This window comes from Globicephala melas, chromosome 11, assembly GCF_963455315.2.
Source record: "Globicephala melas chromosome 11, mGloMel1.2, whole genome shotgun sequence".
NCBI classification, from domain to species: Eukaryota; Metazoa; Chordata; class Mammalia; order Artiodactyla; family Delphinidae; genus Globicephala; species Globicephala melas.
The window spans coordinates 5,904,470-5,918,043 of NC_083324.2; the positions used below are offsets into that span (position 1 = coordinate 5,904,470).

A 13,574-nucleotide genomic window follows, 5' to 3' on the forward strand; every position below is an offset into this window, starting at 1 on the left:
TTCCCGTGTGAGAAAAGGTGAACAACTGGAGAAAACTGTGTACCTTTGGCTCTTTCCTACAATCTGAGGCCAAGAAACTTCACCAAAATGCCCTCTGCCTGCCCAAGTCCCTCCATCCAGCCAGGCTGTCTCTCCCCACTTATTCCCAAGCTGCCGTCCCCTCCACTTCCTTACGGTAGAATACCTCCAAATGGGATGTCAGAACAAAAATAATTTAATAAATTCTTATAAGATTAGAATGGCTGCTAGTCTTGCCTTAATCTTCTTAGGAGTATATGCATTAAAAACAAACAAAACCCTCAAACCCAAAAAACTCTACTTGCTGACTTGAACTAGAAAACTGGCTTAGGAGTGTATACATATTTGTTCGGGGGGTGGTAGTGAAGCTTCATTTCCTGTCCAAAAGCAGAAGCTGCCCAGCAACCTGGGTTCTCTTGGAGTGTGGGGACTCAGGATTTCTCATGGGGGCTTTAGAACAGCTCTGTAATTTACCTTTTGTCCCCTGCTGGCTCCACAATGTCCTGGCAGATGAATTGTGAGTCAAAAAGGAGTGCCAATGGGCTAAAAAGTGTCTGCATGCAATAAATTGGGACAAACATTTCTTTCTGAGACCACAGTCTTTCACTACATATTGTTCAGTGTCTGAAGAGTCATTTTATATAATCTACCCAGGTGCAGAACTTTTAGGTGCATAATGGTAGGAGAGCTAGTCTATCAGTTACTCTTCAGGGTTGAAAGCAGATGTCCAGAGCTGGGTTTTAAAACCCCTAGTGTGGCTCTACAATCCTACATTTTATTGCTTTACCTTTGGGAGAAAAAAAAATGGTGACCTCAAATAGTTATTTGATTTATTAAAGGTCAGGTTTTTTTCCTATTCAATTAATTCAACCCCAGGATTAGGCATGGTATTTGCAGCTGAGCAGTTCTTTTCATGTCTTCTTCACTTAGGACTAGCCTTCTGTCCATGGCCTGGTGTAAGGAGGGTGATGAGTAAATATTTGTTGAATGAAAATATCAACAATATTGATTGTTGAACACTAAGTTGAACACACAAAGAAAATTACATAAGCCTGGCTAACCAATAAGTGAAACAGTTTCACAAGTACTTTTCACGAATTCGATGAATTACACTAGTACTTAGATGCATTCTGTGTTATCTATTATTACTTATAAGGCATGAAGGATAAAAGTGTAAGAGACCTGGCTCCCAGTGGTAAGGAATGCATAATCCAATAGGTAAAATGGAGTAACATGATGTAGGTGCTGAGGAAGAGGCTTGATCCTGGCAGGCTGATGTTTTCAAGAAAAGGTGAACTTGATCTCTAAGGCCCAGCATGACCTGGCCTTTGCTGACACAGACGCCCTAGCTGTGTCTTTCTTGACCTCCACGCTTCAGCCAGCCTGGTCTTCTTTCAGTCCACAAAGGCAGCGTGCTGCTTCCTACCTCAGGTCTCTGCACAAACAGCTCTGCCTCGCCTTGGTCTAGCTAACTCCCACCCATGCTTCAGGACTTAGCTTCCTCAAGGAAGCCTGGTTTAGGTCAGGCCTACCTGTTAAACATTCTCACAGCAACTGAGCTCCTGCCTCGTGCACTTGCTCCCAGTGTAACCGTTTAGGAAATTAGTTTATTGACCGTGCCCCCAGCTAGACTTGAAGTTCAATGCAAGGGAGCAGGAACTTCGTCTGCCTTGTTCCCCAGTCCCTAGCATACAGTAGGCCTTAAATAAATATGTGAGGAGTAAGTCATAGAATAACTGAACAAAGAAATAGGGGGAATTACATTGGGTCATAGACCATGGCTAGGATTTGGGCAAGCAAAACTTTCAGGCAGAGCTCAGATTCAAAGCCAGGTCTGTCTGGGCCCAGAGGGGAGTTCACGGTACTCTCTGGTGATAGAATGAATTATTCTTCCTGACTGTGCACTGCCTCCCTCTAATAGAATTATATGTCCATGCCCTTTGCCATACAACTTTGCAGGACCTCCGACTAGGAAAGCAGGGTATCCTGACCAACCCCATTGACTTAGGGCCTGGCCCTGTGACTAGCTCTGGCAATGGAGATGGAGGACACTGCACAGTGCCATTTCTGAGCTGAGACTTTAACATGTACAGGTATGGTAAGCCTCACCAACCCCTTTACACTTCTACCTTCCACCATAAGAAGAGTAGGACAGCTGACTGTTGCTCCTGGAGCGTAGATTTTGAAATAATGACATATAGAGTAGATTGGAACCTGACTCGAAGCCTGAGTCCAGCCTAGCCTACAGCTAAGCTATGGCTAACCTGCAGACCCATGAGCATGAAATAATGTTTATGATCGTAAGCCATTTAGATGTTGGGAGTATGTGATACGCAATATTGTCACAGCAGAAACCTAACTAAGATGCCTCCTCAATGATGGGGTGTAACTTATTCTCATCTCTTCTGGCATCCAGCACCTCACTGGGTACAGTGGGTGTTCAATCAATACTGCTGAATTAAACCCATTCCTCTGGTACACTGATGAAATGGGCAAAACAAAGTTGCTTTTAAAGCAAAGACCGTTAAAATGAATGAATCTAATGCTGAGTGACCAAACAGAGAAATTTTGAGAAAGCAGGTTTTTTATTTTTAGCCAGAGCCAAGAGTCTCTTGTGGCACTTTAAGTACAAACAGATACTTCGGAGACACCTAATCTAACCTCTGTCACATAAACTGATTAAGCATGCAAGATGCAGAATGTCTTTTGCTGGATGACCTCAAAAACACCGACAAATTTCGAAGCAAATGAGCTGAATGACTTGCCTCATTGTTTTTAAAATAAATGATGAAAGTCAAAAATAAGAAGCAGCTGGAATAAAAAGCTAAACATTAGCCAGATCTTTCTTCTGCAGACTTACATTCAATTTAATTTCATAAACCTGTACTAACTATCAAGTATTCTGGTGATGAGGAAAATAATATCCTACATCTGAGCCACCATAAATCCCTTTGGAACAAGGCAGTATCTAAAAATATTTGTACCCCAAATTCCTCAACTCAGATAATGCTTTGCAACTTATAAAACATTCTTTTCATGTACTCTTCATTTTATTTTCATAATAATATATGAGAGTTTTGTTCTTGTAATCTGCATCTCTGAGATGAGGAAACAGAGGTTTGGCCACATGATGAGGGCCTGGTAGTAAGTGACAGATGTCTGACTCCCTTTCACCAATACCACAGGGCCTCATTCCCCAAGACTTAAACACTGAAAGATCCAGGAGAAAACCTCAGACGTTCTCAAACAGCATCAACGTACCACTCCGGGGAATATTTTCTGGAGCCGGTCTGCTGCAGCCAGGGCCTTGGGCTTACCACCCACCAGGCAATCTTCAAATTCATACAGAGGCTGCCTCACAGGGTTGGAATAGGAGATCTTGGCATTGTCCACAAATGTGATGTGTCTGACGCCCCAACCCTGCATGGAAACAGGAGATCATGGTGTGTTTCTGATGAACATTTCACAGGGTGTCTCCCTTGAAATCCCTAAAAGGGGTTTTATTTTGGAGCAGCTTGGGAACCTCAAAATACAGGGAACTCCAGAAACTGAATTGTGCAAATTCAGTTTTTGACAGTGTCAACTTCCTTTAAAAGACAAAATAATTATACACACAGTGCCTGGCTTCCTACAGTAATGAGAGTAAGAAATGTCATTGTGGGTCTGACTAATAATTCATTATTTTTGACAGTGGCACCAGAGGAAGCTTTGGGGATGAGTCCCATAAGAACTGTCTCTGTTACTGTCTTAAAAGGATTAGCAAGAGCCACCCAATGTCCTTGCTTTCCCTGAATGAATAAGCATAAGTAACATCTCATCCTAAAATTCACTTAAAGCCTGAATTGGCTCCTTGTAAAAGTGACTTATAAGTTATCTCCAATTGTATAACATCATAGAAGATTTTGTACTTTTTCTCCAAGAGGCAAAGCCCTTATTAATATTCTGGAGTATAGGGGAAAATCTACATGCTCAGAGATAGTTTTCATGATTTCATACACTTCAATTCCGTCTCCTATAAAGTCTTATAGAACCACATGATTTTAAAATTAGATAGGCTCTTTAAAATCTTTAGTTCAATTACTTTATTTTACAGATACAGAAACTGAAGCCCAGAAAAGATAAATGACTTATCTTAGGTCATAGATCTGGTTAATGGAGGGGAGGAAATGAGATCCTCAGAGTGGCGACCAAATGAAGGTGCGTACTTTCTGGGGTGAGATGGGGTATGTGTATTTCAGCAAACCATAAACAAGCACAGTGATGCAAGAGAAGCCCTGGCAGGATTGGCTGCAGAGTTAAGAGTCTGATCTCTGTCTTATTTCAATATCCTTCCATTAGGGACTTTGAAATTCAGTTAGTCTGATGAGTCCAGGGGCACAGTCAACAACAACCCAAGATTCACTGTCGGGGTGGAGGATGATAGGCCAGAATCCACTCTTTTGAAAGCATAGTTTAAGTCGGCTGCTTGTTTTGAAGCCCACTGGTAACTTTGGTCTACCCACCCAGTTTTATAAGTGACTTTCACCAGGTAAGCAAACTACCATGGAGGGGGAATAAACATATGTAATATCCAAAAGTCAGTGGTGCTTGGCTTGGGGATATTTATTTCGGGAGTATTTTTGCATTTTAAAGCAATGCTGAGTGGAGAGCAAGGAAGGCAGTCTGGGAACATGCTTGGCGGTGGGAAGAAAGCTGCATAAATTACAAACATGCCACAGGTTAGTCACATGCATGTGGACTCTCACACTTAACTTTCAGTTTCCTGTAATGCTACATAGTTTAAATGGCTAATCTGTAAAGATTAAAGAAAATTACAATACTCAGTGCTGGTGAGGATGGGGTGATGAAAAAACTATTTTACCGATTGAGAATGTAAACTAGTATAATTCTTCTGGAAAGCAATTTGGCAATAGGTTTCTAGAACTTTTTAAATGTTCATATCCTTTGACCTACTTCCAGCAATCTGCTTTAGGAAATGATCTAAAATACTGACAACAATGCAATCACAAAGATGTTCTCTGTAACATAATTTAGAGTTGTAAAAAACTAGAAACAATGTTAATGTCTAACATTAGGGGAATGTCACAGTAAATCATGTTTCATCATACAAGAAGGCATACTCTACAGCCATTAAGAAAGCTTTTTAGGTATCCTTTTTAATGACATGAGAAAGTGTTTACAATGTTAATTGGTAAAAGCAAGGGGCATTTTTATATATCAAATAAGATTTTTAAATATACATTAAACAAACACTGAAAAGAAGTGAAAATGTAGTCAAAAAATGGGTCTTCTTTTCTTGCTTTACAACTCTTATACTCTACAAATTTTCTACAATGGGACTATAATGACTTTATAATTTTAAAAATGCTAAGAAAACTTAAGTACCTAATTCTGGAAGTTAGGAAAAGAATGAAATAAATTCCACAAAAATGGAGAAGGAAATGAATAAAGATAAAAGTAGATATTAATGAATCTGGAAGCAAAATAAAACAAAAATTATGGAATAAAGAGATCAAGGATTTAGTTCTCTGGAAAGACTGATAAAATAGACAAGCCTCTCTGGCAAGTTTGAAAAAGAGAAAACACAATTATTCAACATTAGGAATAAGGAGAGATAAAAGAGAGGATAAAGCTTCCCTGGTGGTGCAGTGGTTGAGAGTCTGCCTGCCGATGCAGGGGACACGGATTCGTGCCCCGGTCCGGGAAGATCCCACGTGCCGCAGAGCGGCTGGGCCCGTGAGGCATGGCCGCTGAGCCTGCGCGTCTGGAGCCTGTGCTCCGCAACGGGAGAGGCCACAACAGTGAGAGGCCCGCGTACCGCAAAAAAAAAAAAAAAAAAAAAAAAAAGGCAGAGAGGATAAAGAGAAGATTTAAAAGTTGGTAAGAAGGACTTCCCTGGTGGCGCAGTGATTAAGAATCTGCCTGCCAACGCAGGGGATTTGGGTTCAAGCCCTGGTCCAGGAAGATCCCTCATGCCCTGGAGCAACTAAGCCCGTGTGCCACAACTACTGAGCCTGCACTGTAGAGCCCATGAGCCACAACTACTGAAGCCCGTGCGCCTAAAGCCCATTCTCCGCAACAAGGGAAGCCACCGCAGTGAGAAGACCGCGCACCGCAACAAAGAGTAGCTCCCACTCGCTGCAACTAGAGAAAGCCTGCACGCAGCAACAAAGACCCAACACAGCCAAAAAAGAAATAGAGAAATAAAGAAGTGCATTTTAAAAAAATGAAATAAAATAAAAGATGGTAAGAGAATCCCACATGTATTTTATATCAATTAATTTTCAAATTTAGATGAAATGGATGATTTTCTAGGAAAACAACATGACTAAACTGACTCAAAAGAGGTATAAAATCTAAAAAGGTCAATGACTATAGAAACATTTGTAAAAGTTCCCAGAGATTCCCTGCCCTCACTGCCAAGAGAATTCCAAAAGGCATCAGGCCCAGATGGATTTATAACTGAATTTTGCCAAACCATCAAGGAACTGATAAGTCATACACTTAAACTGTCCTGGAGCATAGAAAAAGGCAGAAAGTTTTATTTTATAAAAGTAGTATAACTCAGCTATAAGATATACGACACCACAAAGAAAAGGAAAAAACATTACTATAAACCAACTTGACTTATGAATGCGTATGTAAAACGTAGCAATAAAACATTACCAGCTGAATCCCATAGTGTATTAGAAGAATAACATACCATGAACAAATAGGGTTTTTTCCAGGAATGCTCAACATTAGAATATGATTATCTTGATAGATATATTTGATAAAGCTTAACAATCATTTCTGATGTAAACTCATAGTAAACTAGAAATAAAAATCTGCCTCCTTAATTTATAAAAGAGCATTAGCAGAAACCAATATCACATATCAAAATTAAAGGAAAAAAAAAGAAGTTTCTCATTAAAAATCAGTAACAAAATGAGGATGCCAACTCTCACCACTATTCCTCAGCAAAACCATGGAGTCCTAGCCAATCCTAGAAATAGGTATAAATGTTGGTGAGGAATACTTATCAACCTAGAAAATTCTAAAGAATCAAACAAAAAACTAATATAACTAAGAAAGTTTAGAAAGATGGCCAGATAGAATATCTTTCTTATATATCCCAGTAATAGTCGACTGGAAAATTTAGTGGGAAGAACATATCTTTAAAAGAAAAAAAAACAATTAAACATGTGAAAATAAACTAAATGAGGCATGTGTGAGACCTAAATAAAGAAAATGCTACAAAGATGATCTAAATAATTTAAGAGATATACAGTGCTTCTGGAACTAAGGATCAATATTATAAAGATGTCAATCCTTCCCAATTTATCTATAAATTCATTGTAATTTGAGTTAAAGCTGTGAGTAATAATGCAGGAACAAACAAATGGAATGATGGAACAAGACAGAATCCAAAAAGAGACTCAGGTACATAAGGAGATTTAGTATTTGATTAAGGTGGGAAAATGATGATTTGTATTATTGAACGAATGCCATTCAATCAAATGACTATTCACTTTGTGGAAAAAAAGTTAGATATTTAACTCTCATCATAAAACAAAAATAAATTCCACATTGATAAAGATCTAAACATAAAAACAAGAGTTCTGTAAACCGTAAAGAAAAAGATTGACATATTTAATAACATCAAATTTTTAAAAACCTGTATGTGGCTAAAGATAACTTAAATTGAGAAAAATATTTGCATTATATTACAGAAAAAAGGTTAATATCCATTAAAAAAAGAACTCCTAGTCAATATATAAGAAACACAGCCCAAAGGACATAAATAGAAGAAATAAAATTCACAAAAGAAATAAAATCAAATACTAACCCTCACTAATTAAAGAAATGCAAAGTTAAAAGCTCTGTTTTACATTCTAACACAGTAATTCTACTTCTAGGGCTTTTTTCCTAAAGAAATAATTCCACAGACATGTAAAGATATAAGCATGTTCACTTCAACAGCATCTCTAAAAGAAAAATATGCTGAAATTGATTAAATAAATTGAGGACAAGACATATAATAAAATCCTACATATACATAATATGGAATACATAGAAAGAGAACCACAATTATTGTTATATTAAGTTAAAAATAAAAACGTGCTACAGACAGTATGCTATGATCCAATTTTTGTAAATATAAATAAATAAATAAGTAAGAGCAAAGATGACAAATGTCTCTCTCTGCATTTGCACATGCCTACGAAAACTTCAGGGAAAGATGCTGTGTAATAATCTGTGAAGTCTGCTTAATTCTGGTAAGTGACTTGGGATGGGAGTGGAGGGAGAGTTCCTGTTTCTACCTTATAATAAAAGCATGTATTCCTTTTATACTTAAAGAGATACTGAGAAAAGAAAAAAGGGAGGGAGACAGGGAGGAAAAAGAGAAGGGAGGGAGGGAGAGAGAATAGGGGGAGTCTGGGAGAGAGAAGGCACTCAGGCGTAGTTGTTGCTTGGTATCTGTGGGGGACTGGTTCCAGGAGCCCCTGGGGATACCAAAATCCACAGATACTCAAGTCCCTTACATAAAATACAAGGCCCTCCGTATCTTCAGATGCGAAACCCACAGGTATGGAAGGTGGACTGTATAGCGAAATAAGAAGAGAAGCCACAGCTTTAGAGGTAACATCTGACCCCCACAAACTTACCATCAATGTCCTGGCTACATTACAACCCAAGGTGCCAGCTCCGAGCAGCAGACACTTGACAGACACAACCTTGTCTAAGTCCAAAGTAGGGACCAATCTCCAACACATCAATTTGAGATTTAGATCCACTGATGACTCAGCTAACCTAGAAAATGACAGAATTATTTATTTATTTAGTCAGTCACTCATTTATGCCTGAATCTTGTCCTTTTTAGATAGAAAGTAGCTGTATGAGAAAATAAGAAACAAATACTATGGAAATTAATATCAAAGGAAAAGTAAAACAAAGCTTGAGGGTGAGCGAGGAGGAGAAAGGTGACCACACAGAACACATGCCACCATTATCCTCTGCAACTGCACAGTGATGGGCCACCAATCTGATCCTGAGCTCCCAGCAGCCAAGGTGAAATGGGAAGCATGACCAGGTGTAGGAGTTACTGTGTCCAGGAATAAAAACACACCAGCCGCTTATGAGGAAAGATTTTCCTAATACTGAAAACAGAGAAATTTCTGTCTCCTCAATAAAGGGGGTACTTACATCATGCCTTCAATACAATACTGGTTTCTGTGAAATATTTCTTATAATGTCCTTCAGTATAGGCTAATGGACAAAATCAAAGGGCAATGAATAAAGAACTAAAAGGTGGTGTAGGTACAGAGGTCTGAGAGTCTGAGCTTGAAGCAAGAACAAAATGTAGAATGTCTAGAGAAACGTGAATTGTGTGTCCTTCAGGATATCCGTCATTAATATTAATTCTCACAACCAAACTTAAATCAAGAGGCAGCCAAGAGTGGATTAACACTCGTCGTCAGTGTGAAGGCACTCCCTGACTGAACTGGGCAATGCTCTTGGCCTGACAGAACCTGGTGTGCACCCTGAAGAAAACAGCTTCCAAAGTATACCTTTTAGGGTCCATACATTCGCTGAGGTTCACCATCCTTGGTCCCATGCCTCCTTTCTGGTTCTTTTCCCATCCAACCGCCTTGGGACAATCTTAAGGCAAATAAAATAGTAAGTTTAGGGAAGGAGGGAAAAATAAAAAGTAAGTCAAAGCAGCAAGATGGCTCACGCATCCATAAGCTTTCAGTTCACTTCTTTTTCAAGGAGGTTTGCAGGCCAGATTTGCATCTACTTGCCTCAGTGGCCTCATTTTCCTGAGCCACTAGGAATCTTGTTTAGAGACCCTCAGATCCAAGCACTGCCTTCCCACAGAAGGGCTTCAGAAACAGCCCTGGTCTCTGGCCCGAGTTGCCTTAACTTTTGTAGTTACTGGAAGTTGCTCCAAAAAAAGAATATATCTGGAGCTGGTCTAACCCTGTGAAGGGCTTTCTACCTTAGGAAGACAAGCCAGTGTGACGGCAGCACACCTTCTGCTGAGTTCCCACCTGGACCTGGACCTCTCCGTTGAGCGCACCCCTTCCACTCTTCATCCTTACGTGACCCTTCCACCCAGCCTCTCAGTTCCATCACTGCGCCTACCTGTCTCCAGACCTCAGTCCAAGGGACTGCTCTTCTGTTAAGCTGCCCTCTCCTTTAAGCACATCCTTAACCATTCAGATTTTCCTCTCCTCTGACTTTTCCCTTTCCCGCTGACCTCTTTTAACCTCTGCATTGGGTGCCTCTGTAACTCCAATTCCAGCTGTTCTCAAAATTTGCTCCACGCAAAGCTCTGAGAGGATAAAGACTCCATGGCTGACGGGCTTGGGAAATGCTTCTGTACACCTACCTGTGTTCTCCCTCTGCCCCACCACCACCCAAACCTGGAGCGTCACATCGCACATGAGGGAGATAAAGCTCCAAGAAACCTGCAGTAAAGGAGCCACTTTGTCTGATTTGGCTTTGAGCTTCCCAATCTTACCTGGCTCTCCATTATCTCCCTCAACCAGTAACACCAATTAAAATCTCACAGGACACATTCAGGGTAATGCTGCTCTATTCCACTGTTGCAAAATCCTCTTAAAAATCTCAACTGCTTTGCAGAATACTTCTGCTACCTCCTCACCTTAATGGAAACCTGCCTTCCTTGGTGGAAACCCGGCTTCCTTGGTGGAAACCCGGCTTCCTTGGTGGAAACCTGGCTTCCTTGGTGGAAACCTGGCCTTGTAAATCCTGCTAATGGGGGCCACCCAGTCTTACACTCCCCACACCTTGGGACCTCAGTTGCTCTCCCTTCCTCACTGAATTCCCAAAATTCACAATAAAGCCTCAACTCCTTAGCAGGGAATTCACTCAGCCACCTACCCTTCCAGCATCACCTCCAATATCTGCTTGAAGTAACAGTCTCTGAAGGAACAGAAGCTCCTTGACTTAAGGTTAAGAGATACAGGACTATGGCAGGAATTTTACATTTGTCTCTAATTGTACACTGGTTTTCTTTGGACATTCTCCTACTTTTATATTTCTATCAACACCTCTATTTTCCTTTCCTTGGGAACTTTTTAGCTTTCAACCTTTGTTTCTTAACATAATACTGCCCAATATAATTATGGGACCTAGAGGTGTTGATTTGCTTTACACAATTTTTTATTTCTGGGACAGGATGACCAATGGGAAACAAGGGGGTCAGTTATCTTCAAAAGCTACTTGGCTGAGGGTATCTTTCCCAGCAAGGAGCCGAAAAACAAATGACCCTTCCTGTTTTAACTCAGGTGCTCTGGTGCCGTCCTTTTTTACATCACAAAAAATTAAAACTGAAATAATAGATTTGAGTTCTTAAAGAGGATAAGAACTCCAAAATCATTTTTCTGGGGGAAAAAAAGAGTTCAAACCAGTTACTAACTCATATTTTGTTTGATTTTCTTACTATTCTCATGTTAAATTTAAAAAGCCTTCTCTAACACATGCACAGAAATTTGACAAGAAATTCAGAAACACAGTCTAGTACTATAATTAATAACTCCAGCCTCAGCTTTCTCCTGTTACAGATAAGAAATTATAAGACAAACACAAAATGTCATTGCAAATTAAAACATCTCTGTACTCAAGATGTTACAGACATTTTAAGAAAATTAGATGTACTTTAAACTTACTGATAATTTAAAAAAATACTATAGGTGACCATAATATTTAGTCTATCATATCTGCTTCCATATTAGACATACCCCAAATTAATGAGAAAGTATTTTTTAGGGGAAAGTTAGGCCCTGTCTTCCCCTAGCTGGACAAAGAGGAGGAGCACAGCAAGGACAGGAAGTGAAAGGAGGTCTCTCCCACCCTCAGCAGTGTCTGCGGCTTCCCTCAGCCGGCTGCTCGAACACTCTGTATCAGCAAAGCAGAGTGAGCCTGCCTGCACCACCAAGAGCAGAAGACACAGGATATTCAAAACTGCATTTCTTATAACACTGTCATTGCAACTATGGGATGTCTTAGAAATATTAAAAGACACTACCATACGAATACGTTCAGTTCACATTATGATACAGAATAACTTTACAAAGTTCTAGTTATTAAAAGGTTTTATTTACAGCTAAGAGGGAAAACATTAATTTACGTGAAAAAAGAGGAACATCTGCCTTTCTTAAACTAAATAATCTACACTCAATATCAAGTGTTAAGACTTGACAGCACTACAGCGCTACAGAAAACCTCTTTTTCGAAAAGAATTGCACGGTGTTTCCTGGGTTTGCCAGCTTCACCAAGCATCAGTAATATATCACTGGGAGCAGGGAGTAAGAGTAATTCAGTGACTTTATCTTAAAACATGGAAAGAAAAGTGCCTCCCCCAAAGGTGGTTGGCAGGGTTAAGTGAGTGACGTGTGGACATAGCTGGTGGCCTGCCAGGTGGAGACCAGGCCGCATTACTGGTTAGTTCATACTCACCTCGTTCCCCTGGAGCTACCTTCCAGTGGCGGCTTAATGAAACATCACATGGAAGCTATTTTGGAATGTGCCAGAAGAGGGTGCTAAATCAAATGTATTGAATATCTAAAGACGGCAGAGAGGCGATAGCTATTTTAAGGCTCTAAACTAACAAGTAAACAGCTTCCTCTTTTGCCTGATGAAGCAGAGATTTTAACACCCCTCACCCCCAAAACACACACTCACATTAAGGCACATGATCCACGTGATTAAAGAAGGCAGTGTTCCTTGGAACAATGCAGGTGCTGTATGGAGCAAATTAAACCATGTAGGTTGTACAAGTACTCTGGACAGCACGTAAGACATAGAAATCTGAGGGATCATCTTGGAAAGTGTTCTCGGCTTTGGGTAAGATAGGAAATTACCATAAATTATCACTTATTAAGCAACTATAATATGCCACCATTGTGTCTGTCTTTTACACAGGAGTCAGATTCCTCATAGGGGTACTCCATGAGGTGGGTATTATTACCTTTATTTTACTCCAATCTGGGTATGCTATTCTGTCTTTGTAATGTGTACATAAATATAAATATATAAATAAATGCATGTATGTATATCTACACACACACACACACACACACACACACATCTATATATATAACATTATCTGTGAGCCCAAGTTTCCTACCTTATGGAACAGGGAGAATAGCTGACGCCTACCACACAGGATCAGATGAGGAATATTAAACGTGGAAGGAGAAATGGCACTTTTGCTGACTGGCTTACTATACGGAGAATAAGATCACACACAACTTTTTGTAACAAATAAATATGTAGGTGCATTAATACTTCATTCTTCCTGTAAGAAGGGTAAGGAATAAAGACTTTATGTTAAGCAAAAACAAAAAATAGAGGGAAAAAGAATTCTCAGGACTGAAAAAACTGCCTGGAGGAAATATCCTGAGGACAATCTCTGCCTTTGTTCCTGTCTGAATAGCAGAGCATGCCCTCTGTTCCAGGGAAGAGTTCCTAGGGGCAAAGAGGTAGGAGCTGTACTTTTTTCTACCTCCATTGCCATTGTGAAGGGATGAAAGAAAAGTTAAACC

The 13,574-nt window shown here is 39.9% G+C and overlaps 1 protein-coding gene across 11 annotated transcripts in view; it reads right to left on the minus strand.

The window, feature by feature from the left end:
* The window catches only part of ATG7 (autophagy related 7), a 328,672-nt gene that overhangs the window by 182,496 nt on the left and 132,602 nt on the right, over window positions 1-13,574 (minus strand). For all 11 annotated transcript variants that reach the window (XM_070046586.1, XM_070046585.1, XM_070046584.1 and 8 more), the window contains 3 exons: window positions 9,570-9,660; window positions 8,667-8,811; window positions 3,280-3,438 (listed from right to left, as the gene is read on the minus strand). In XM_070046586.1, coding sequence (XP_069902687.1) covers window positions 3,280-3,438; window positions 8,667-8,811; window positions 9,570-9,660 — 395 coding nt within the window. The remainder of the gene's footprint in view (window positions 1-3,279; window positions 3,439-8,666; window positions 8,812-9,569; window positions 9,661-13,574) is intronic.